The following is a 27,249-nucleotide window of genomic DNA, read 5'->3' as shown; positions in this document are numbered from 1 at the left end:
CCCAGAGTCACAGGCATTCAAAGCGAAAATTAACAATTGGGATTACATCAAATAGAAACTTCTTATTTCTGGCACTGGCAAAAGAAAATCAAAGCAAAATTTATAATAAACAAAATGAACAGATGGAAAAGTTTGCAGAATCACTTCTACATATAATGAAATCTTGGTGTGTATCACATCATTTGAAATTCATATGAAATGATATATAATTAAGGAGTTTCTGGACAATGAATTATACATATTATAATTACAACATGTCTAATGATTGCACTGAAATATTCCAACTATATTACTAAGCTGATTTTAGTATAGACTCCAATGAATGATTAAAAGTAGCAACCAAATGTGTAATTCATTTTATCAAAATAGGAAGATAACAAGGTCAATGAGTTGACAATGAAAATACAGGATTGAAAAGAAATGAGATGGGTTTGTGCTTATGAACATAAAACTCAGGCTAAGAAATTAGTACACAGTATTATTTTGAAGGAGGAGGATTAGGACCACCATGAGGGTGTAGTGGATATAACCACCACCTGTAAACCTAACATCCCATGTTGGTGCGAGTTCATGGCCTGTCTGCTCCACTTGCAACTCAGCTCCTTGTTAAGATCTAGAAAAGGCTCTGGAAGATGGCCTAAGCCTTTCCGTCCCTGGTACTCACATGGACACCTGAATTAACCTCCTTGCTTTGGCATGAACCAGCACTGGCCCACTACAGATATCTTCACATTCCATCACAAGATGGAAGGTTTATCCCACTCTCTCTTCATTTTCTGTGGATTGGTCCTTCAGAACAAAAATGTTTTAAGAAAAGTATAAATTGTTCATAAGGAGGTCACATGCTGCAAGTTATTTTATAACATCACAATGCAAAATCAGTTTTATAAATTTTAGTTTCTAACCATTGAAAACTGAGAGAGCCTAAGAGCTATTCCTGAGAACATCTGTTTCCTTGGAAATTATTCTATCCCTGAATCCTTTCAAAGCATTCTTCTCAGGTCTGAAGAGAATAATGTAGCACTTGGGAACAAAGATGCAGCCCAGGAGCCCTGCACTGGAGCACAAGATGGAGAAGACCTCCACAGCCACCATGACCTTCCCCTTGGTGCTGTGGTAGACAGGCAAGAAGGTCACCCAGACACTGCAAAACACCAGCATGCTGAATGTCAGGAACTTGGCTTCATTGAATTTGTCAGGCAGATTCCTGGCTAGGAAAGCCACAGTAAAGCTGGCCAGGGCCAAGGAACCCAGGTAGCCCAGGACACAGTAGAAGGCAGTGACCGAGCCCTTGTTGCACACCAGGATGATGTGGCCATGGTCAGAGTGTGCATCTGTGTCAATAAAGGGAGGAGAAGTCCCAAGCCAGAAGCCACAGAGAGCCAGTTGGATCAGGCAGCAGATGGGAATAATGGAGTTAGGTAACCCTGATATCAGCCAGTGTCTCATTCTTCTCCCTGGGCCAGTGACCCTGAAGGCCAGAAGCACAGTGATAGTTTTGGCCAGGACAGTGGAAATAGCCACAGTGAATACCACTCCAAATGTGGTCTGCTGGAGGACACAGGTGGTTTTGTTGGGACGACCAATGAACACTAAGGAGCAGAGGAAGCAGAAGATGAGGGTGATGAGCAGGATGTAGCTGAGACAACGATTGTTGGCCTTGACTATGGGAGTGTCTCGGTGCTTCACAAAGACCCCAAGAACCAAAGCGGTGAGGACAGAGAAGCACAGAGCTGTGCAGACCAGGGTCATCCCCAGGGCATCTTCAAACGACAGAAAGGTCACTCTTTTGTGGAAGCACTGGTTTCGCTCTGTGTTGGCATACTGAAGATCTGGACACTTCACACACTGGTCCATATCTAGTGAGAAACATACAATCACATCATCCCAATTTCCTGATTCACAAGGACCCGACTTAGCCAGTTTAAGCAAGTAGTCCTTATTTGGTGTTGAAATAGCATATAAGATGACATCTACAAATTATTGGCCATTATTCATGCCCCTCTTCCTCATGTTAGCCAGAGTTATTACTCCATCTCCCTAAGTACCTTACATACTCATGAGTACATGCTCTTTTTGTCCTAACAAAGTACTAAGGGCTACTCTCTGAACCTATTCATGGTACTTTAAAAACCTACCTTTTTGACCTGTTTCATTTTAACACCACAAATTCATTCTTCACGGTTTCTTCAGATTGGGAAGTGATGATCAAGATGCCAGGGGTTTCTATGTGTGGTAAAGACTACTCTGACCTTTATACATTGCACATGCTTGCTGCATCCTCACTTTGAACAAGAGCAAGCAGCAGTCCTTGTTTTCTTAATGAATACATTCTTTCATAATTCAACGTTTTTTACTAATGCTTTTTTCATAGATAGAACTTTGGGAATATAGGGGTTCCTTCCCCTAAACCCACCTTCCCATCCCAACTCTCATCCCACCTCCCTCCCCCTCTCCCATCTCCTTCTTTATTATGGTTCATTTTTAGTTTGATTTTAAATATAGAAGACCAACTCCATATTAAGCATAGATTTGAACAGTTTGCATCCATGAAGACAAACTACATATAGAATAGAGTTTGGGGAAAAATTGCAGTCAATTCTCAAAGCACAACTCATTATGGATGGAGTTCCTACATGGGGAATAAATGCACGGTGACTCTGTTATTCCTTTAACAATTAACCCTCTTATGTATGACATCAGTGATCAGCCGAGGCTCTTGACATGGGCTGCCATCAATATTTGGACATTGCCATAAGCAGTTGGATGTTCTCTCCTCCCTTCTGAGAAGAGTATATTCTTCTTTGATGACCATTTCTTTCCATTTAGGTCTCACGGAGATCCTCCATGGAGGCTATTTTTTGCCAGAGTCTTGGCTTTTTATGCCTGCAGTAAGCCCTTGTTTTAATGGTGTTATTCCCTCTGGATTCTCATGGCCCTCTTAATGACCAAAGGATCCCAGTTTTATTTCTAAGGAGTGTTTATTTATTTATTTATTTATAATTTAATGAAAGGCAGAGTTTTGGAAGGAGGAGGAAAAGTAGGAGAGAGGGAGAGTGAGAGGGAGAGAGAGAAGGACAGGAGGACATGGAAAAAGAGAAGGGGAAAGAGAAAGAGGGAAAAAGAGAAAGGAAGAAATCTTCCACCAGTGATTCACACCCCAAATGATGGTAATAGCTGGAACTAGGCTGTCTTAAGGCAATAAATGGGAGCTTCTTCTGGGTCTCCTACATGGTGTGGACTCAGAAACTTGGGCTGTCTTCTGCTGCTTTCCTAAGCATCAGCAGAGAGCTGCATTGGAAGTGAAGCAGCTGAGACTGGAACTGCAGCCCAACTGGGATGCTGGCATTCCAGCCAGAGGCTTCGACTCCTAGTCACAGTACTGGCCCAGGTTCCCACTCTAAATTTCATGCACTGGGATATTTACTGTGTGAATTTGGGGTGCACAGAAAGTACCCTGTTATCTCACTAAACCACATCTCTCTAAGGTAGGATCTGGATAGCCATTCTATGGGCAAGTACTGATTGAGAGATCACCATTAGAAAGCAGATGGTCAAGTTCTAGAGAAACGCAGAAGAGTTGTACACTTGATACCTTCTGGATAAGATGCCACCCTTGAGCAAATTTCCATCAAGGAACACACTGGGATGCTGCCTGTAATCAAAGTCAGTCTGGAGATCACCTTGAACCCTACTGGCATAGTTCCACTTTGCTGCCTTTTTATCCTTGAACATGAATTTTCTTTCTCTGTCAGTATCCCCTTCTATACATTGCTCCATTGATGTCAGATATTGCAACTTGAAGTTGTCTTCCAAAATTTAGGTGGTCTTATCTTTGGATAGTTCCTACTTTTGAGATATTACATGTGCTCATTTTCAGAGCTTTGTTTTCCAGAATTGGTAAGCAAAAATAACTGGTTTTTTGTAATTAATCTAGTATTCCAGCACTACTTAACTCAGTTACTGATTTTTGATTGTATTACACCATCCCAAGATTAGTTGAAAATTATTCCACTTTTATATCTTCCTTTATAATAAGTTGCATGGCTTTCATTTCTATTATATGCACAAAGCAGAGCATCCTGGGTAATTTCCTGCATAAGTTGCACTCTTTCTTCAACTTTGTATCCAATCTTCAGCCATAACTTCCATGATTTTAGCATTCTAAAGCACACTTTAGGATTGAAAACTGATCCTTCTTTTTGGCATTTTTGAGTTGTCTTGTTCTTCTTGTATAATTCTCAGATCACTTAGATTTGTTAAATGTTTTTGTTCAGTTATGCTATTCTTATTACTATTATTGTATGCAAGGCATTGGGCATGATGTAACCTATTTAAAAATACTGTTGGATTTATGTTGTTTAAAATTTCAAATGTGTGAATTTATTTCAACAACAGTGTCTTACAATTTCATTTTACTGAAATATCTGGCAGTATTTGACCAAACAAGTTAAGATGTTTCTGTAGAAGAAACAGAATTTTTCCATTTTTCCTATTCTGTACAGGAGTTGAGAAAGAGTTCCTTTCCTATGTGAAAGTGTTTATCACAATAAAAGTATTAAGCATTATTTTAATAATCTTCAAGATACTTGAATTTTTTAAAAATTTCTCAATGTATTTCATCATTTTTATATCTGGAAATTTCTGAATTTCTTCTCTATTCAAACTATCACCATTAAATGATTAAAAAGTTCCAGTATTACTATTTTTATATCTGTGCAGAGATCTCTTCAGCTCTCTTTGTGTAACACACACAGACATTGTAATCTTGTTTTTAGTACTGTTCCAACTTTCTGAGGTTCATAAATTTTGCTTGTTTTATGAGCACCACCTATAAGCTCTTCCAATTTTTATTTACCTCAGTTTCCTTATAATGTCCACATCCTATCTTCAAGGGTTTGTGTTGAATTTGATGTCATTAACCTACCTTGCTATGCATTCTTTTTACCATGCATGTCAGCATGTATTATTTTGAAATAAATTTTACTCATGAGTGTATGTGTGTATGCATAGGAATGTTCCTGAAGATATATATTTTCATAAGCAATGATTTTTCTCAAAGGCTAAGCTTAGCTCATTTATGATATCTGATGAGTGTTATCCTTAGCATGATATACTATATAATTTCTAATACAGCTTTTCGTCTTACACACAGTTTGATGAGAGTTGTGCTTTCTCACTGCAAGCATGCTATATTTGAATTTGGTGAAAGCATTTTATCTAAACACGCACAAGGAATGCAGACATGAATTTACCTAAATGATTTTGCAAATACTACATGTGGTAAAGTATAGTGTGCAAAATTTTATCCTTTTAGGGATTATTACTGAATATAAGGTTTAACTTCCACCAGAAGATGAAAAGAATCTTCTCAGCAGTCATAATCCACATCCTTTTCTTTTCATGGAGAAGAGGAAATTCTAAGAAACAGGTGTTAATTTCTCCATGAAGCTGGCACTGACATACCTGTCTGATTGGAAATCTCATTCTCAGAACAAGGTGTGCAATCAAAACAACAGGTAGGCTTCCCCTCCAGAGGGGCTTTCCTGAATCCAGGGCTGCAACTCTCACTGCATACTGAACGTGGAGTCTGAGAAAAATCAAATGAATATTGGTCATATTGGGAATGTTACTTCTGTTCCAAGTAGAGGGTTTTCAAGTCCTGCACAACCTATTCACTGAAACTGTAAACACCTATTTCTGACACAATCATGACATGCAAGTTTATTTCCTAAATAAAAAGATTCAAAACATGTGGAGGAACAAGTGTGTGTACTGTCCATCCTCAGACACTAAAAACATAACAAAGTATTTAGATTGGGAGGGGTGTGGTTTAATGTCTCTAAGTATGTTATAATAAGCCAAGTTGCACAAATCCCCATATTAATTGGAGGGTAACAATGTATAGTGTGAATCTTATGATCAGACCAACTTACCTCTGTAATTCCTGTGGCCCACTCTATCAAATTCTCAGAGAGAGACAACTGTTGGCTCTGTGGAACATACGGGGAAAACTGTCCTACTTTAACCTTATGTCCAACACCATATGGAAAATTCAGAAAGTTGAGAATGTCATATTCAGCTTCCAAATTCCTCATGTGATTCAAATTCACTAGGTCACCCGCAGGATTGGTAAGTTGGAGGTTCTTGAGAAATGGGTGCAACTGAAAAAATGCATCATATTCTCATGAAGACTGCCCAAGCAATAACACATCAAACCCAGGTTAGAGAAAGCCTTTTGTCTGTAATCACAAATAAACAAAGGGAACTTTTTATAGCCACCCAATGAATTAAAACTAAAAACCTGATGAGGACTACATCAAAATAAGTGTGATTTCACTCACGTTCATCCAAAAACAAGGGCAATCAAAAATATCTAACTGTGAAATTATGACAGTTTCAAAATGTGGTCCACGTTACCAACACTCACTTATTTTCCCAGTGTCCCTAGGACAACCATCTGTAATGCAGTTACCAGAATAAAATAGTATGCAATTTAATGAGATGTCTTATGTACATTGTGGATGAGCATACTCAGCAACATTTGACACTAAAAAGTAATAATTTCTTTACTGCTGAGAATGAAAATGGAATGACACAGTCTAGGTATTCACAAGTCATAATTAAATTGTCAGGATGGGAGAGTAATTTTTAAGACACAGCACTGATGCTTATCCAAGTTACCTTCCCACTTGAAAATGGAACCAGTTTCTAATCACAAATTACAAAAAAAGGCTCATTTATATCTTGTGATTGAAGGAAGGATCCCAAGTTATTGGTTTGAAAACCCGCAGAAGCTTTTAAGGGGATCATTCCAATAATACAAGTCATGCAAAGGAAACCAAATTACCTGCCAAGGAGAAAATTCCACCTTTGCCCCATTGCTCACTGGCTGCATTTCTAACTCTTGTAGAAGCATCTCATGTACACTGTGGGCCACAGCATACACAGCATTGTATATGTTGTAACTCCCATCACTCATGCTCATATCAAAATGATGAAAAGGCAAGGATTCCAAGGAGGCATTCAGTGGACAGTTTCTCAAGGTTTTGCATGATGCCCCAGTAACTGAGCAATGAAAATGTAGTGACCAGAATGTAGAGAGGTAAAAGTCTTCTGGGTATTTGGAAGGGTTAACTGTTTGAAGAAAGTTTTTGAAACCAGAGATCTCACTATGGTGGTGTGAAAAAATGAGAGTCCCATGGAATGAGTGGAGCAGGATATGATGCTCATCGCTGGCAAAATCCCATTGTGAGGTGGTGACCCAGACTTTCCATGTCATTACACGTTCCCATGTTGGAAAGCTGACGCCTATGAGTGAATCAGTGTCACAGAAAAGAATCACCACATTTGCTGATGATTTTAGGATCTGGATATGATACAGCCTCTGGAATGAATTATGTGACTCCTCAGTGACTGGGATGAATTCCACAAAGTCTACACAGATGCCATTCTTCTGCATCTCGACTTTCAAATCAGACATAAACTGAATACCTTTTGGGAGGTCTGAGATGGCCAAACCCACCCAGGTCCAGCTGAAATGAAGCATCAAGGAGACCATGCCACGGGCCAGAGAAGTGTCTTTGGGGGCCATCTGATAGACAGAAGGAAACTGAGCACTGTCACTCAGAAGAGGTTCAAAAGATCCAAGAGTCAGCTAAGGGAAAAGGCAAGAAATCTGTGTAAGGTTATTGCTATAGTGAATAATCTTATTTCTGAAGAAATTAAACAAATGATGGATGGATCAGAAGATTTTAGAATATTTCATTTTTCTCATCTCCCATTACATATAAACTTCCTAGTTCATGAGTCATTAGACTCACAGGTTGAGGAAAACATTTCTCATTATCACTCACCCACATCACTTTAGAACAAATGTGGCTACTTCACCAAATCTCTGCACACCTTCTCCTTAGAATATGCACTGTGTGAAATATATAAGGTCTCTGTCACTTAAACTTTTGGGTCTAAGTAAGGTGCCTAAGGTGATGTGCTTTTTCCCTCTCCCTTACACACTCACCTGTGGAATTTTGTAGAGTTCCAGGAGTGTCCCCATTTGGGCAGCAATGCTTGTTCCTGATATTACGGCTACAGACTTGCTCTGTTTCCTACACGTGTAATTGGGAACATACTTTTCCATTCCCGCAAGCCAGATGAAGGGATTCTCCATCACCATCATGTCACTGTGCATGACATTATAGAGATCAAATCCCAATGTCATGTTGGGTAAAAGATGGGTGTTCTTGTTGATCTCCTCAATAGCAAAAACCAAGGCCAGAACATATTGGTAGTTTTTGGATTGAAACCTGCATGAAAGGCACAAGGATCTTTAAGGGAAAAGCCTCCAATCCAGATTATCATCAATTCTACTGTAATTACTCTGACAGATGGATTGGTCATGGTCAAAAATTCAAGTGTTCTAATCTTTATATGTGCATTTGCTTAGGACAGAGTGTCAAGAGCATCATATTTGCAGGACAGTTGTCCTCACCAGAACCAAAGCTGCTAGTATCTTTATCCGGGTCACCCAGCCTAAAAGATTCTATAAAATAAGATCTGCTTTTACACCATAATGTCACATCACAAATACTTCTTGAAATAAGAGTCATATGATCACAAGGCTGCAGGATGCAATGGGAAAAGAGAATAACTCAGCTGAAGGCTATGTGATCAGAAATTTGGATGACATCAAAGCATGGAGAATGGTAGATGGAATCTTGGAGTTTATCGAGAAAAATCTCTTCCCCATCAAATGTACCGATCAAGGACCATCCCAAGCCAGAAAAATGAAATCAGATTCAGAGCTTGAAAGAAGGGAAACAGTGAAAAGGGAGGAGCACTTTGGAGAAGCTGGAAACACTCCCTGGGTGGACTGGAGTCGCTTTATATATATATATATTATATATAAATATATATAAATAAATAAATATATTTATTTATATAAAATATATTTTATTTATATAAAATATATTTATTTATATAAAATAAATATAAATAAATAATTATATATATTTATATATCAATATATATTATTGATATATAAATATTATTTATATATGAATATAAATGTTTTATATATGTATATTATGTATATATATATAAAACATTTATATTTAGCTCTAAAAATGTATCTTAAAGAGGGGTGGAAGCAGAATAATCCCCCTTCTGAAATGTATTTTTCCCAGAAAAGGAAAGAATCAGGGACACATCATGAGGGTTGTAGATTAAAAACATTAAATTTCTTATGTTCATCATTAAAATATAATTATTATATTTGTGCAAAGGTGTTGAGCCAAGATTTCTTTTAACTAGTGAAAACTTACTCTCTTGAATATCTTTTCTTCTTTACAATGTAGAAGACATGAAGTGTTCTCATGGCCCCAAATCTAGTACATAGCAGAAAAGATTGTGTGCACATGTGGAAGAGCTCATGTAACTCAGTTCATTCATTACAGTGCATGGGTTCCGTAAGAATCTAATACTGAGGCACAACAGGCACCTGAGTAGGTGAACATGGACAGGGAAGCACAGGAAGATCCCAACCTGACTCTCCTCCTTCCTACGATTAGAAAACCTTTCCCTGAACCATGCATGAACACAAGAAAGAAAATGTCACCTCATGCTCCAAATTAATTATCAGCACTTTTTAGGAGAGACAGAGAATGCAAAGAGTAGGAAACCACATATGTCTATTGGGTCTGCAGACCCAATAACAAGTAGCTATTATGTAAATCAAGGGAAAATGATTATGGCAAAGGGAACTTACCGGATGAATGTGAGATCGCTTTGGAAAATATTCATGATTCTGTTAATGAGGTGTATGTAAATGGGGAAAAAGGAAGCAATCTCAATGTCTCCATCCTTGTAAAAACTCCGTTCAATCTTGGAATAGCACTTGGGACCATCCTGACAAATCACAAGGAGATATAGCTGCAGAAAAAGCAACAGAAAAATCCAAGGAAACATTTTCAGAGTCTGGGAAAAACCCTAGGACACAACCACAGTGGAACGTGCAGGGTTATGCAGGTGCATACATATAGCGTGTGTGTGTGTGTGTGTGTGTGTGTGTGATTCCTTGAATCAAGCCACTTTAATACTGCTCCATCTGACTTTTTCCACCAGCTGTCCATTTGTCTATGGGGGAATCGTAAACCCTTTCTGCCCTCAGGCTTTGCAGCTCAGGTCTTCTGCCAGGTGCAAAATACAGGAAAGAAAACATGTTTGTGATTCATCCTCTTCACCCCAGGTGCCAGGATTTCCTCCAAGTTCATGGATAAAAAGACAAAAGGGAGAAACTCCTCTCAGTTACATTTGGTCAATGGGCTTTGTCAATAAACCTCACCATGAACTTTTGGCAATTATGTACCTGGATTACATCAGATGGCATGAAGGGCAGCATCAGGCAAGGTTCTCATAAAGGTTTCAGACCAGAAAACTCCTGTGTCACACACTTTAAAGATAAAGAGCCACAGGGCAGCCTCCCACACTGCATTTTTGGGCAGGCACATATGGTCTTGATGCCACATAGACCCCAAACAAATCATGTGTAGAGAGATACCCACTAGGACATGTGGTTTTCAATCACTGTGGAACCAGTAATCACCCTGAATTCAGAAGTTCCTATTCTGTATGTCAAATCACCACATCTTCAGGTGTAAAACAAGAAACCCTTCCACTAGTGTTAACCACGGTCATCTCATGTGGATCTGTTTTTGCACCTTCAACCTTGGTTGATGCTCTCATGAGAACTAGTAACTATTTGAGTACTCTTTGCTTTTTACCATAAGACAGACAACAGCAGCCAGAAGTCACCTCTTTATTCCCACCACCACAAACACCAAGGGCAGGGTGATGGCTGTAGACAACTGTACTGCTTGAATGCAAGTGACTTTTAGAACTATTATGATGGACAGGGCAGCTACATACCTTTAATCTTTTGCAAAACCCACATACTACACAACACGAGAGTGAACACAATGGATAGTATGTCCTGTAGGTAATAGTGATGATCAACACTGACTAATCATTTGTGCTTGCATATCAGTGTGATGTATTGCTAATGAAGTAAATCTAATAAGGATGGGACAAGAGGGCAATAAGAGAACTCTAGTATTCCACTCAGAAGTTTTCTAAACTCATACTGCTATAAATGAGATGCCTAGTATTTTAAGCAAAACACATTTTCCATTGGGTACTCACTGCTCTGATGCTACTAGTGAGGTTTTTAATAGAGGCTCATACAAATTGAGATGAAGTATAGCCACAACACACACAGAATTCACTGACTTACATAAAAATGAAAGTTCATTGTCTTGATGAGTTTGATTTATTACCAGTACAATGATGAAACTTGTAGTCTGTTCAGTTAACAAGAAAAGTAAATCTAAATCAGAGAGCAAATATCTCCTGTTCTCTCTAATGTGTAGAAACTAAAAGTAGAGTCAATCTGAATGCAAATGATTCACTAAAAAAGATTAGGAATGGAAAGGATGCACTACATGCAATGAGAAGTCTTCAAAAATTCATGGAAAATGTATGTTATGAAACAATTGTGCATTTTTTTTAACTTTTATTTAATGAATACAAATTTCCAAAGTATGGCTTATGGATTACAATGGCTCCCCCCCATAACTTCCCTCCCACCCACAACCCTCCCCTTTGCCTCTCCCTCCCCCCTTCCATTCACATCAAGATTCATTTTCAATTCTCTTTATATACAGAAGATCAGTTTAGCATATATGAAGTAAAGATTTCAACAGTTTGCACCCATATAGAAACACAAGGTGAAAAATACTGTTTGAGTACTAGTTACAGCATTAAATCCCAATGTACAGCACATTAAGGACAGAGATCCTACATGAGGAGTAAGTGCACAGTGACTCCTGTTGTTGACTTAACAAATTGACACTCTTGATTATGGCATCAGTAATCACCCTAGGCTCTTGTCATGAGTCGGCAAGGCTATGGAAGCCTTTTGAGTTCACTGACTCTTATCTTATTTAGACAAGGTTGTAGTCAAAGTAGAAGTTCTCTCCTCCCTTCAGAGAAAGGTACCTCCTTCATTGATGACCCGTTCTGTTCACTGGGATCTCACTCATGGAGATCTTTCATTTAGGTCCCTATTTTTTTTTGCCAGAGTGTTTTGGCTTTCCAAGCCTATAATACTCTCATGGGCTTTTCATCCAGATCTGTGTGCCTTAAGGGCTGATTCTGAGGCCAGAGTGCTGTTAGGACATCTGCCATTCTATGGGTCTGCTGTGTATCTCACTTCCCATGTTGGATCATTCTTTCCTTTTTTATTCGATCAGCTAGTATTTGCAGACACCAGTGTTCTTTGTGTGCTCCCTTTGGCTCTTAGTCCTATCATTCTGATCAATTGTGAACAGAAATTGATCAGAGGGACTAGTGAGATGTCATTGGTACATGCCACCTTGATGGGATTGAATTGGAATCCCCTGGTATGTTTCTAACTCTACCGTTTCAGGTAAGTCAGCTTGAGCATGTCCCGAATTGCACATCTCTTCCCTCTCTTATTCCCACTCATATTTAACAGCGATCACTTTTCAGTTAAGTTTCAACACTTAAGAATAACTGTGTATTGATTACATTATTCAACAAAAAGTATTAAGTAGAACAAACAAAAAATACTAAGAGGGATAACATATTAATTTGTTCATCAACAGTCAGGGCAAGGGCTGATCAAGCCATCATTTTTCATTGTGTTCATTTCACTTTAACAGGTTTCCTTTTTGGTGCTCAGTTAGTTGTCTCGGATCAGGGAGAACCTATGGTATTTGTCCCTTTGGGACTTGCTTATTTCACTCAGCATAATGCTTTCCAGATTCCTAACATGGATCACTTTTCACTTAAAATTTAAACACCTAAGAATAATTGTGTTAATTACAGAGTTCAACCAATAGTACTAGAACAAAAAAAAAATACTAAAATGGATAAAGTATTACATTCTTCATCCCATAACCACCCACCCTCCCACAAACCATCCCATCTCTTACTCCCTCTCTCATCCTATTCATCATTAAGATTCATTTGTAATTATGTTTCTATACAGAAGATCAACTCTATACTAAGTAAAATTTCAACAGTTTGCACCCACACAGACACACAAACTATAAAGTAAAGTGTTTTTTTTTTTTGTAAAGTAAATTTTGAAGATTCGTTTTAGCGATAATTCTCAAAGTATAACACATTGAAAACAGAGGTCCTACAAGGGGTGCAAGTTCACAGTGACTCCTGTTGTGGATTTAGCAATTGACACACTTATTTATGACATCAGTAATCATCTGAGGCTCTTGTCATGAGCTTCCATGGCTATGGAAGCCTCTTGAGTTCACAAACTCTCACCTAACCTATTTAGACAAGGTCATAATCGAAGTGGAAGTTCTCTCCTCCCTTCAGAAAAAGGTACTTCCTTCTTTGTTGGCTGCTTCTTTCAATGGATCTCACTCTCAGAGATCCTTCATTTAGGCCTTTTTTTACCACAGTATCTTGGATTTCCATGCCTCTGTTGCAATCATGGAATTTTCAGCCAAATCCAAATGCCTTAAGGGCTGATTCTGAGGCCAAAGTACTGTTAAGGGCATATGAGTCTGCTGTGTATCCTGTTCCCATGTTGGGATCGTTCTCTCCTTTTTAATTCTATCAGTTATTATTACCAGACACTGGACTTGTTTATGTGATTCATTTGACACTTAATCCTACCTTTATGATCAGTTATGAACTTAAACTGATCAATTTACCTAGTAAGATGGCATTGGTATCTGCCAACTTAATGGATTTGGAGCCCCATGGCACCTTTTTAGATTTACCATTAGGGGTAAATCCAAGGGTGCATATGGCAATATGTACATCTCCTATCTCTCTTACTCCACCCCTATTTTTAACAGGGATATCACTACAGTTGGATTTATACCCCTAAGAAAATTTCTGTGTTAATTAAAGAGTTCAAAGAATGCATTGAATAGAAAAAAAATACTAAGAGGAATAAAATAGTAAGCTGTTCCTTGAAAGTCAGAACAAGTGTAGATCAAGTCATTGCTTATCATAGTGTCAGTTTCACTTCTACAGGTTTCCATTTAGGTGATCAGTTAGTTGTCACAGATCAGGGAGAGCATATGATATTTGTCCCTTTGGGACTGGTTTATTTTACTCAGCATGATTTTTCCAGATTCCTCTGTTTTGTTGCAAATGACTGCATTTCATTTGTTTTACTATTGTGTACAATTCTATAGAATACATATCCATAGTTTCTTTATCCAGTCTTCCATCGATTGGCATTTAGGCACATTCCATGTCTTAGCTATTGTGAATTGAGCTGCAATAAACATTGAGGTCCAGATAGCTCTTTTATTTGCCAATTTAATTTCACTTGTGTTAATGTTGAGGAGTGTGATGGCTGGGTCATGTGGTATGGCTATATTCTGGTTTCTGAGAAGACTCCAAACTGTCTTCTATAGTGACTCTACCAATTTGAATTCACAGCAAGAGTGGATTAGTGTGCCTTTTCCCACAAATCCTCACCAGCATCTGTTGTTAGTTGATTTCTGTATGTAAGCCATTCTAACAGGGTGAGGTAAATCCTCATTGTGGTTTGGATTTGCATTTCCGTGATGGCTAATGATCTTGAACATTTTTCATGCTGGCCGTGAGTTCTTCATAAATTGCTTTGATTGTGTTGAGGAATGTTCCTTCTATACACAATTTGTTTAGAATTTTCATCATAAAAGAGTGTTGTATTTTATCAAATGCTTTCTCTGCATCTATTGGGATAATAATATGGTTTTCCTCTGCAGTTTGTTAATGTGGATATCACATTGATTGGTTTTTGAACATTGAACCATCCCTGCATACCAAGAATAAATCCCACTGGGTATGGGTGGATAATCTTTCTGATATGTTGTTGAATTCTACTGGCCAGAGTTTAATGAGGATTTTTGTATCTATGCTCTTGAGGGAAATTGGTTTGTAATTCTCTTTCTCTGTTGAATCTTTTTCAGGTTTAGAAAATAATGTGTACTGGCTTCAAAGACAGAATATGGGAGGATTCCCTCTTTTGATTGTTTTAAATAGCTTGAGAAGAATTGTAGATAGTTCTTCTTTAAATGTCTGGTAGAATTCAATAGTGATTCCATCCGGTCCTGGGCTGTTCTTTGTTGGGAGGGCTTTTATTACTGATTCAATTTCTGTGTTGGTTATGGGTCTGTTTAGGTTTCCTATGTCTTCATAGTTCAATTTAGGTAGGGTGTATGTGTCGAGGAATCTATCCATTTCTGTTAGATTTCCCAGTCTGTTGGCATACAACTCTTTGTAGTAATTTCTGATGACTTTTCTTTCTATTTCTGAGGTTTCTGTGTTAAACTCTTTTTCTTCTCTAATTTTATTGGTTTGGGTCTTCTCTCACCTTTTCATGGTTAGTTGGGCCAAGGGTGTGTCAATTTTGATTATTTTTTCAAAAAAGCTTTTAATTTTTCTGATCTTTCGTTTATTATTTGGATTCAATTTTGTTGATTTCTTCTCTAATTTTAATTATTTCTCTTCTCCTACTAGTTTTGTGTTTGCATTGCTGTGTTTTATACAAGATCCTAGAGATGCATTGATAGCTCATTTATTTGGTGCCTTTCCAATTTCTTAATGTAGGCACCTATTGCTATAAGCATTCCTCTTAACACTGCTTTTGCTGTATCCCATAAGTTTTGATATGTTGTGTTGTTTATTTGCTTCCAGAAAGTTTTCAATTTCTCTTTTGATTTTTTCTATGAGTCTGTTCATTTTGGAGCATGTTGTTCAGTCTCCATGTGTTTGCATATGTGCTAGGGATTCCTGAGTTGCTAATTTCCAGCTTAATTCCATTGTAATCTGACAAGATGCATTGTAAGATTTTGATTCTTTTGAATTTGCTGAGACTTGCTTAATGGCCTAGCATATGGTCATCTTGGAGAAAGTTCCATGCACTGCTGAGAAGAATGTGTATTCTGCAACCGAAAGATGAAAAGTTCCATAGGTATTCATTAGATCCATTTGTCTGTAGTGTCAATTAAATCTGCTGTTTCCTTGTTGATTTTCTGTCTGGTTGATCTGTCCATTGCTGAAAGTGGATTATTCGAGTCCCCCAATACTACTGTATTGTAGTCTAAATCTCCCTTTAAATCACTTAACATATCTTTTAAATAGTCCAGTGCCCTGTAATTATGTGCATAAATGTTTATAATGGTTACCTCTTCCTGTTGAATTGATCCCTTACTCATTATATAGTGCCCCTCTTTCTCTCTTTTAACACTTTTCATGTTAAAGTCTATTTTGTCTGATATTAAGATGGCTACACCAGCTCTTTTTTGGTTTCTGTTGGCATGGAATAACTTTTTCTAACCTTTCACTTTGAGTCTGCATCCTCCTTTGTTGGAAAGATGTCTTTCTGGTAAGTAGCAAATAGATGTGTTTTGTTTTTTAATTCATTCAGACAGTCTCTGGCATTTAACTGGAGAGTTGAGGCCATTTGTATACAATGTAACTATTCGTAAGTAATGACTTTGCCCTGTCCTTTTTCCAAAGAGATTTATAATATATAATTTGAACTTCCCATGATTATTTACTGAGAGATTTTCTTCTTTGACCTTCTTTTGTATTGAGGACTGTGTTTCGGTGTGTTACATATCTGTAAGCATCTTTTGCAGAGCTGGAAGCCTGGTGACAAATTCTTTCAATTTCTGTTTGCAATTGAAGGTCTTTATTTCACCTTAATTTACAAATGAGAGCTTTTCAGGTTATAATATTCTGGGATGACAGTTTTCTCTTTAGTACTTGGGCTATATCTTGGCATTACCTCCTAGCCTGTAGGGTTTCTGATGAGAAGTCTGCTGTGAGTGTAATTGGAGATCCTCTGAAAGTAATCTGGTGTTTCTCCCCTGCACATTTTAGAATCTTTTCTTTATGTTTCACTGTGGTGAGTTTGATTATAATGTATTGTGGCGAGGATCTTTTCTGGTCATGTCTACTGGGAGTTCTGTATGCTTCCTATACTTGGACGTTTCTTTCTTTCTCCAAACCCGGGAAGTTTTCTGCTAGTATCTCACTAAAAAGGCCTTCTAATACTTTCTCTCTCACCATGCCCTCATGAACTCCTAAAACCTGAATGTTGAGTTTCATAATAAATACTGTCGATTCCCAACATTTTTTATATTTCTAATTTCCTCTTCTTGTCATTGGTTTGACTGTATACTTTCTTGTGCTCTGTCTTCTAAGACCAATATTCTCTCTTCTGCCTCACTGATTCTGTTTTTAATGCCCTCAATGGCATTTTTTTCCTCGTTCTCTTGAATTCTTCATTTCATTTTGATTTCTCTTCAGTATCTCAATTTCATGTTCTACTAAATTCCTCATTTCATTTTGATTCCTCCTTAGGATTTCATTTTCATGAGATAGATTTTCTTTCATTTCCTGCGTGGATTTCAGCAGTTTGTGTATTTGCTTTTGATTCCTTCTATGTAATCTTATCATCAGTATTTTAAGTTCCATTGCTTGCATTTCTTCTACCTAATCTTGTATTGAAGTGTCATTTTATTTTGGGAGTGTCATATTTTCATCCTTCTTCTTATTTCCTGGATTGTTGCATTTGTTGTTTTGCATTTTATGAAATAGTGGTTGGTTTCTTCTTTTTTGTCCACTGTGTCAGCTTTTATCATTGAGCTATGACTCTGTAGATAAGTGGACTGTTTTCAGTGAATCTCTAGAGGCTTGTGGTGGGTGTGGCCAGAGAGCTCTGTTTAGTTCTCCAGGATCAAGAGTGTGCATAAAGTGAAAAACCCACTTTGGGTGCGGTCAATCTCCTCTCATTTTAATCAGAAGGAAAGTAATACCTCGCAGCTGAGCTATTCTCCTCGATGGAGACCAATGCAAGAGCACGAGCCCCAGTGGGTATAATATTTATCTACTCTGTCCCAAGGACCACACAAAGGATCTGTGCAGTCCTCAGTGTATTTCCCCAGAAATGCCTCTCACAGAGTTACGAGGACCACCCATGCTCGTGGCATCTCCCATTGAGACTGCTTAAAGTCTCAGCCACACATTGAGTTCTCCCACACAACCTTTTTTTTTTTTTTTCACAGTCCCAGTACAGAAGCCTCACACAATCACAAGTTCTTATTCGCCTGTTATTTCTCCCAACCAGAATCAGGAGTCTCCACTCAGCTGATTGCTTGGTGCAGACACGAGCAAGTGCAGCTGTTACTTATGTCGAAAATGGCAACTGCTCTATTGGCTTGTATGTCTTTGTAGGGTGATCAGTGAGAGCGAAACTTGTCTGCACCATCGTCTTTTTTCTCTCTTTTCTAGTTAGGCTGGTGAAATTTCACCCATGGGGCTTCAAGCCTCATTACCTCTAGGTTCTTCCTGCCACTTTTTCACCAGTGTCTTGGGCTACTGTGGTCTCATCTCACCTCACTTTCCAGCACACATGTGTAGCTCTCAGCTATTGGAGTCCCAAGCTGTGGGCATTCACATCCTCCCCATGGGTCCACTGTCTCTCTCTAATTTTGGAAGAGATTCCTCTGCCTTTTTTTCTCAACTCTTCTCTGAGAATACACTATCTCCACTTTTTTACAACTATTTTATCCTGAGATGGATCAGTAAGCTCCCTCACTATTCCACCATCTTGTAACTCCATCTTCTACATTCTTAATGCTGAACATTATGGTTTTTATAGCCCAGGCCACTGCAGTCTGATCTCCTCTCCTTACCCAAGATGTTATTTTCCATGGTTCTTTGCCCCTAAAGTTCAATTTAGACAGAAATGTATGATCAGATTCTATACTTTTTTACAATTAGAATGTATATTTTCCTTAAATAAGTTTGAAGTGCTACATTTGAAGCATTCATTACAAGCTATAAAATCCATAACTTTCAGCAGAGAGCTGGAACACAAGTGAAAGTGCCAGAACTGGAACCAGTGCCAATATGAGATGCCAGCACTGCAGGGAGTGGATGTACCTACTATGACAATTTGCCAGCACCAGTTTGAGAGCATTATAGATCACAACTCTTTTTTTTTTTTTTTTTTTTTTTTTTTTTTTTTTTTTTTTTTTTTTTTTTTTTGCTGTTTCGTTTATTTTTTTTTTTTTAATTTTTTATTTATTTTTTATTTTTTTTAACTTTTATATAATGAATATAAATTTCCAAAGTACGATTTATGGATTACAATGGCTTCCCCCCCATACCGTCCCTCCCACCCACAACCCTCCCCTTTCCCACTCCCTCTCCCCTTCCATTCACATCAAGATTCATTTTCGATTATCTTAATATACAGAAGATCAGCTTAGTATACATTAAGTAAGGCTTTCAACAGTTTGCTCCCACACAGAAACATAAAGTGAAAAATAATAGATGATTTTTTTTAATGATGATGAAATCAGATCAGACCTATTGTCATGTTTAATCCCAGTGAGAGTCAAGTTGGGAGTTGATAGTTTCTTTTCTTTTCTTTTCTTTTTTTTTTTTTTTTTTTTTTTTTTTTTTTTTTTTTTTTTTTTTTTACAGAGGATCAGTTTAGTATGCATTAAGTAAAGATTTCAACAGTTTGCACCCCCATAGAAACACAAAGTGAAATATATTATTTGAGTACTCATTATAGCATTAAATCTCAATGCACAGCACATTAAGGACAGAGATCCTACATGAGGAGTAAGTGCACAGTGACTCCTGTTGTTGACTTTACCAATTGACACTCCTGTCTATGGCATCAGTAATCTCCCTATGCTCCAGTCATGAGTTTCCAAGGCTATGGAAGCCCCTTGAGTTCTCCGACTCTTATCTTGTTTAGACAAGGTCATAGTCAAAGTGGAGGTTCTCTCCTCCCTTCAGAGAAAGGTACCTCCTTCTTTGAAGACCTGTTCTTTCCACTGGGTTCTCACTCACAGAGATCTTTTGCCAGAGTGTCTTGGCTTTCCATGCCTGAAATACTCTCATGGGCTTTTCAGCCAGATCCGAGTGCCTTTAGGGCTGATTCTGAGGCCAGAGTGCTATTTAGGGCATCTGCCATTCTATGAGTCTGCTGAGTATCTCACTTCCCATGTTGGATCACTCTCCCCTTTATTTATTCTATCGGTTAGTGTTAGCAGGTACTAGACTTGCTTATGTGCTCCCTTTGACTCTTAGTCCTTTCATTATGATCAATTGCGAACTGATATTGATCACTTGGACTAGTGAGATGGCATTGGTACATGCCACCTTGATGGGATTAAATTGGAATCCCCTGGTATGTTTCTAACTCTACCATTTGGGGCAAGTCAGCTTGAGCATGTCCCAAATTATATATCTCTTCCCTCTCTTATTCCTACTCTTATGTTTAACAGGGATCACAATTCAGTTAAATTTCAACACTTAAGAATAACTGTGTATTAATTACAGAATTAAATCAGTCATATTAAGTAGAACAGACAAAAAAACTACTAAGAGGGATAATGTATTAAGTTGTTCATTAACAGTCAGGGCTATGCTGATCAAGTCACCGTTTCCCATAGTGTCCCTTTCACTTCAACAAGTTTCCTTTTTGGTGTTCAGTCAGTTGTCACCGATCAGGGAGAACATATGGTATTTGTCCCTTTGGGACTGGCTTATTTCACTCAGCATGATGTGTTCCAGATTCCTCCATTTTGTTGCAAATGACTGGAGATCGTTGTTTCTTACTGCAGTATAGTATTCTAAAGAGTACATATCCCATAATTTCTTTATCCAGTCTACCGTTGATGGGCATTTAGGTTGGTTCCAGGTCTTAGCTATTGTGAATTGTGCTGCAATAAACATTAGGCTGCAGACCGCTTTTTTGTTTGCCAATTTAAATTCCTTTGGGTAAATTCCAAGGAGTGGGATGGCTGGGTCGAACGGTAGGGTTATCTTCAGGTTTCTGAGGAATCTCCAGACTGATTTCCATAGTGGCTTGACCAGTTTGCATTCCCACCAACAGTGGGTTATTGTCCCTTTTTCCCCACATCCTCGCCAGCATCTGTTGTTGGTAGATTTCTGAATGTGAGCCATTCTAACCGGGGTGAGGTGGAACCTCATTGTGGTTTTGATTTGCATTTCCCTGATTGCTAATGACCTTGAACATTTTTTCATGTGTCTGTTGGCCATTTGGATTTCCTCTTTTGAAAAATGTCTATTGAGGTCCTTGGCCCATCTCTTCACTGGGTTGTTGGTTTTGTTTTTGTGGAGTTTCTTGATCTCTTTGTAGATTCTGGTTATTAACCCTTTATCTGTTGCATAGTTTGCAAATATTTTTTCCCATTCTGACGGTTGTCTCTTCACTCTCCTGACTGTTTCTTTTGCAGTACAGAAACTTCTCAATTTGATGCAATCCCAATAGTTAATTTTGGCTTTGACTGCCTGTGCCTCCCGGGTCTTTTCCAGAAACTCTTTGCCTGTGCCAATATCTTGAAGGGTTTCTCCAATGTTCTCTAGTAACTTGATGGTGTCAGGTCGTAGATTTAGGTCTTTAATCCATGTTGAGTGGATTTTTGTGTAAGGTGTAAGGTAGGGGTCTTGCTTCATGCTTCTGCACGTGGAAATCCAATTTTCCCAGCACCATTTATTGAATAGACTGTCCTTGCTCAAGGAATTAGTTTTAGATCCTTGATCAAATATAAGTTGGCTGTAGATGTTTGGGTTGATTTCTGGTATTTCAATTCTGTTCCATTGGTCTATCCTTCTGTTTCTGTACCAGTACCATGCTGTTTTGATTACAACTGCCCTGTAGTATGTCCTGAAATCTGGTATTGTGATGCCTCCGGCTTTGTTTTTGTTGTACAAGATTGCTTTAGCTATTCGAGGTCTCTTGTGCCTCCATATAAATTTCAGCACCAATTTTTCCAGATCTGAGAAGAAGGTCTTCGGTATCTTGATTGGTATTGCATTGAATCTATAAATTGCTTTTGGGAGAATGGACATTTTGATGATATTGATTCTTCCAATCCATGAGCATGGAAGATTTTTCCATTTCTTGGTATCCTCTTCTATTTCTTTCTTTAAGGTTTTGTAATTTTCATCGTAGAGATCTTTAACGTCCTTGGTTAAGTTTATTCCAAGGTATTTGATTGTTTTTGTAGCTATTGTGAATGGGATTGATCTTAGAATTTCTTCCTCAGCCATGGCATTGTCTGTGTATACAAAGGCTGTTGATTTTTGTGCATTGATTTTATACCCTGCTACTTTGCCAAACTCTTCTATGAGTTCCAATAGTCTCTTGGTAGAGTTCTTTGGGTCCCCTAAATAAAGAATCATGTCATCTGCAAAGAGGGATAGTTTGAGTTCTTCCTTCCCAATTTGTATCCCTTTAATTTCTTTTTCTTGCCTAATAGCTCTGGCTAGAACCTCCAGAACTATATTGAATAGCAGTGGTGAGAGTGGACATCCCTGTCTGGTCCCAGATCTCAGTGGGAATGCTTCCAACTTTTCCCCATTCAATAGGATGTTGGCTGTGGGTTTTTCATAGATTGCTTTGATTGTATTGAGGAATGTTCCTTCCAAACCCAGTTTGCTTAGAGTTTTCATCATGAACGGGTGTTGTATTTTATCAAATGCTTTCTCGGCATCTATTGAGAGAATCATATGGTTTTTCTTCTGCAGTCTGTTAATGTGGTGTATCACATTGATTGTCTTGCGCACATTAAACCATCCCTGCATACCAGGGATAAATCCCACTTGGTCTGGGTGGATGATCTTTCTGATGTGTTGTTGCATTCTATTGGCGAGAATTTTATTGAGGATTTTTGCATCTATGTTCATCAGGGATATTGGTCTGTAATTCTCTTTCAGTGCTGCATCTTTTCCCGGCTTAGGAATTAAGGTGATGCTGGCTTCATAGAAAGAATTTGGGAGGATTCCCTCTTCTTCAATTGTTCTGAATAGTTTGAGAAGAATTGGAGTTAGTTCTTCTTTAAATGTCTGGTAGAATTCAGCAGTGAATCCATCTGGTCCTGGGCTTTTCTTTGTTGGGAGGGCCTTTATTACTGTTTCAATTTCTGTCTCAGTTATGGGTCTGTTTAGGTTTTCGATGTCTTCCTGGTTCAATTTAGGTAGGTTGCATGTGTCCAGGAATCTTAGATCACAACTCTTATAAAACATGTCTAGGAAAGTCCTTTTCTCCTTTACCATTTTCTTCTCTCTATGTAAAATAGAGAAAATATCACTACTCCTATCTCTGAGTGCTTCCTCTTTATATTCTACCTTTGGACAAAGAAAATTTTCATTTTACATCTTTTTGTACACTTGAGAAGGTCACCCAGATGAATGTGGGTTTTCTGTCTCCCCTTCTTACCAATCTGTGGGAATTTGTAGAGTTCCAGGAGTGGCCCAATCTGAGTATAAATTCTTGTCCTGGAGAGTACTGCTACAGTAGAGGTCTCACTCTTCTTTAGCTGCAATGTGGGAAGTCTTTGTCCAGCCCTGAAGCCAGATGAGGAGACTCTCCCTTGTCCTTAGGTCACTGTGCATGACACAATACAGATCAAATCCCAGAGTCATGTTGGGCAAAAGAGAGGGGTTCCAGCTTCTGTCCTCATTGGTAAATACCAGAGCCAGAACATACTGGTGGTTCTAGGATGCAAACCAACATGGAGGACACAGAGATGCTTATGGAAAAGATTCCAACCATGATTATTACCAACTACAATCCTATCACTGCTATAGAATGAATGTGTTGTTCAAATATACAGAGGCTGAAATACTGCTCTGTTGTGTGATCATAGCTGATGAGGTCTTTGGGAGGTAATTACAATTTTTTATGACTTACCTACCCACTTTCTTGGATATTTCCAATATGAGAATGTGGAGAGAGATTGTACATCTCTACCTGGTGAAGACAGTGTGAAGAGGAAAAGAAAAATGCCTTTCATTGAGGCAGGAAATGTGTCTTTAACAATCACCAATCTCATGTATCTTGACCCTTGTCTTCCCTCTGTAATTCTAAAAATAAATTTCTGTAGTTAAGTCACAACGTCATGGTATGTTGTTATACGGAAAATCTAGGTGACCAACACAACAATCAAGTTTGGATGAACATTAGTTGATTTCATTTGTGTCAACAGCTGGCTCTCCCATCTCCTTGGATTTGTAGCAAATGCCAGAACAGGCTCTGGAATGTTCTGTCTACATGCCATACACCATGACGAGGATAAACTAATTTTCAAAGGAAGGGATAATGAATTAAATGCAAATCACTCTTGGTGAATTCCTGCACATGTTCCATTCATGGGCCAAAATGGTTATTTAAGTTAGCACATCATTATATGATTCCCTGAACAGTGTCAACATGAACACAACTTTGCACAAGGTCATAGGATTGAAGAATAACTCACCTGAAGGCTATGTGGTCAGCAGAGGCAGGATATCTAAGTTTGGAGAATACTGGAGTACAAGGCTTGACATTTATAATGGTTAATCTTTGCCTTATAAAACCTAGGCATCAGCTCCCATTCCAAATCAGGAAACAAACTCAAATTCAAAGCCTGAAAGAAGGAGGATCATAAAAATACAGAACTTTAGAAGATGTCAGAATCACTGTGTGGGTTCAAGTACTGTAGATCAAAATGCACTGCACCTAGTGAATTTGAAGGCCTGCCATCTATTTTATATGGAAATCTGAAAAGTATTTTCATATAAAAATTACTATTGGTAGCAGTTCTAACTCCAAAAAGGTCTTATTCTCTGAAGCATTTTCCAGACTTGCCTGCAGATAGAATTGCATGCAAAAACAAACAAACAAACAAACAAAAAACAACACACTTCTACAGGCAATGGCACAAAACTTCCTCAAGGAGAGTACACAGGTGCCCCTTGTATTTCAAATGCCCTGTGTATTCAGTTGTGATGAACTGTCTACTTCATGTTGAAGACTTGTTCGTGCTCACTGTGTTCCTGACAGGAGAGCCATCTTTGAATTGTTGGGCACAGAATTTTATATGTTTCCAACAAATGAAATTGTAAACTTGGCTTTTGAGTTTTCTTTTTATTATCTATATTGCTTTCTCTGAGTTAAGTTGAAAATTCTCCTTCTACGTGAAAATATATTTCCTTTTACATATTGTTCTTTTTCTCTTCCTTGTCATTCTTGCAGTTTTCCTCTAATTCCTCTGTCCTCTTCATCTCCTCCTCCTACTTTCTTCTACTCACAATACCCAGGAGAAACCCAGGGGAACCCCCTACTCACACATCTCCACTCCTCCCCAGGTCTCACAACTTGGGATAGAGTCTGGGAGGGCCCATTGAGATGCAGAGCAGTGAGGAGCTTACAGGGGCCAGTGGCAGGAACACACTTTGCTCCTCTGCAGCTCGGTCCTTGGGGACCACATACATAAAGCCCCACATCCTCAGATTTTGCACCAAAGAAGCAAGGCAAGGTGGGGCATCTTCGCATTCCCCATGCCTCATGACCCATATTCCTGTACAGGACATGGTTCCTACTCTGTCCTCACAGAATGTACTATTTAGTTAATACAGAAACATATGATCTAGTTATAAATGATAGAAATTATAATCAGAAATATCATTGGCACATTAACTCAGGACTTAGTTTTTGCATGCAAAGAATATGGAATTTCAGTTCCAGTGATCTTGCCTTTGTAATGAATGAATAATGAGAAGAGAATCCATATGGTGCTACATGCCTTATACCTTGGAACTGCAGAGCAAGGAAGAAGGATTGGGTTGAGTTTTCACAGAGTTCCTCCATGTAGTCTATTTTTGCTAGAAAGTCTTGACTTTCCATGCCTGCAATGAGGACTTGTTTTAATGGTGCTATTCACTCTGTACTTTCATGGTGTATTCAACCACCCAAGGGTTGCAGTTTTTGTTTTAATGAGTATTTATTTATTTATTTACAATTTACATGAAAGTCAGCTTCAGAAAGAGGAGGAGAAGAAGGAAGGAGGAAGAGGGAGAGAAAGGAGGACAGGAGGACAGGGAAAAAGGGACGGGGAAAAATGGAGAGAGGAAAAAGAGAAAGGGAGACATCTTTCGACCCAGTGATTCACACGCCAAATGATGCTAATAGCTGGAACTGGGCCATTTTGAAGCCAGTAATTAGGAGCTTCTTCTGGGTCTTCTGCATGGTGTGGGCTCAGAAACCTGCGCCATCTTCTGCTGCTTTCCCAAGCATCATCAGAGAGCTGCATTGGAAGTGAAGCAGCTGGGACTGGAACTGCTACCCAACTGGGATGCTGGCATCCCAGCCAGAGGCTTAACCTACTATGTTACAGCACTGGCCCCCAGTTTCCACTCTAAGTATCATGGAGTGGGAGGTTTACTTTGTGAATTTTGAATGCGCAGGAAGCACCCAGTGATCTCACAAAAGCACATCACTCTAAGGTAGAATCTGGATCATGTCATTCTAGGGGTAAGCACTGCTGGACAGACCACCATTAGAAGGCAAATGGTCAAGTTCTAGAAAAACATAGAAGAGCTGTCTACTTGATACCAAGTGGAGAAGTTGCCACCCTTGAGCAGGCTTCCATCAAGGAACACACTAGGATGCTGCCTGTAATCCAAGTCAGTATGTAGAACACCTTGTACCCTACTGACATATTTCCACTTTTCTGGCTTTTTATCATGAACATGAAATTTTCTCTCCAGCTCTTTCTGCATCCTCTTTTTTTCTATACATTGCTCCATCATTGTCCAATGTCTGAACATGCAGATGTCTTCCAACATGTATTTTATTTTGGGATATTTCATACGTTGGAGACATTACATGTACCATTTTTCACAGCTTATTTCCCAGAATTGGTAAGCAAATATAACTGTTTTGTGTGTTTAATTTTGTATTCCGGCACTACTTAACTTAGTTACTGAATCCCTGATTTCATTACACCATCCCAGTAGCAGTTGTAAATGATGCCACTTGTATATCTTACTTTTTAGTAAGTTGTATGTCATTTTTTGACAATATGCATGGAGCCAAGCCTCGGATAATTATCTGCAGAAGTTGCATTTTTTCTTCAACTTTGTGTCCAATCCTTAGCCATAACTTCTATGTTATTGAATTCTGCAAATACTCTTTAAGATTGAAAACTGATTCTTCTTTTTGTCATGTTTGAGTTGTTTTGTTCTTTTTAACAATTCTTAGATCAGTTAGATTACATCAAGTGTTTTTCTTCCATTATTCTAACTAGTATTACATTTTTTCAGGGACTATAAACTGAATTAGAGTATATACATCAATTTGGGATTATGTAACCTATTTTAAAATAC

At 38.4% G+C, this 27,249-nt stretch overlaps 1 protein-coding gene across 1 annotated transcript; it reads right to left on the bottom strand.

Moving 5' to 3' along the window:
* Window positions 1-924: 924 nt before the first annotated feature.
* Window positions 925-25,455, bottom strand: LOC127486800 (vomeronasal type-2 receptor 116). The gene is made up of 7 exons (XM_089316316.1): window positions 25,294-25,455; window positions 9,767-9,930; window positions 8,021-8,306; window positions 6,851-7,657; window positions 5,937-6,164; window positions 5,467-5,590; window positions 925-1,859 (listed from the first exon to the last, which is right to left on the bottom strand). Exons 1-7 carry the CDS (start codon window positions 25,453-25,455, stop codon window positions 925-927), a joined length of 2,706 nt encoding a protein of 901 aa, XP_089172442.1.
* Window positions 25,456-27,249: the final 1,794 nt, after the last annotated feature.

This window comes from Oryctolagus cuniculus, chromosome 16 (genome assembly GCF_051225735.1).
Source record: "Oryctolagus cuniculus isolate XC-2025 breed Fujian yellow rabbit chromosome 16, ASM5122573v1, whole genome shotgun sequence".
NCBI lineage: Eukaryota > Metazoa > Chordata > Mammalia > Lagomorpha > Leporidae > Oryctolagus > Oryctolagus cuniculus.
This window is presented reverse-complemented; position numbering and strand designations above follow the sequence as displayed.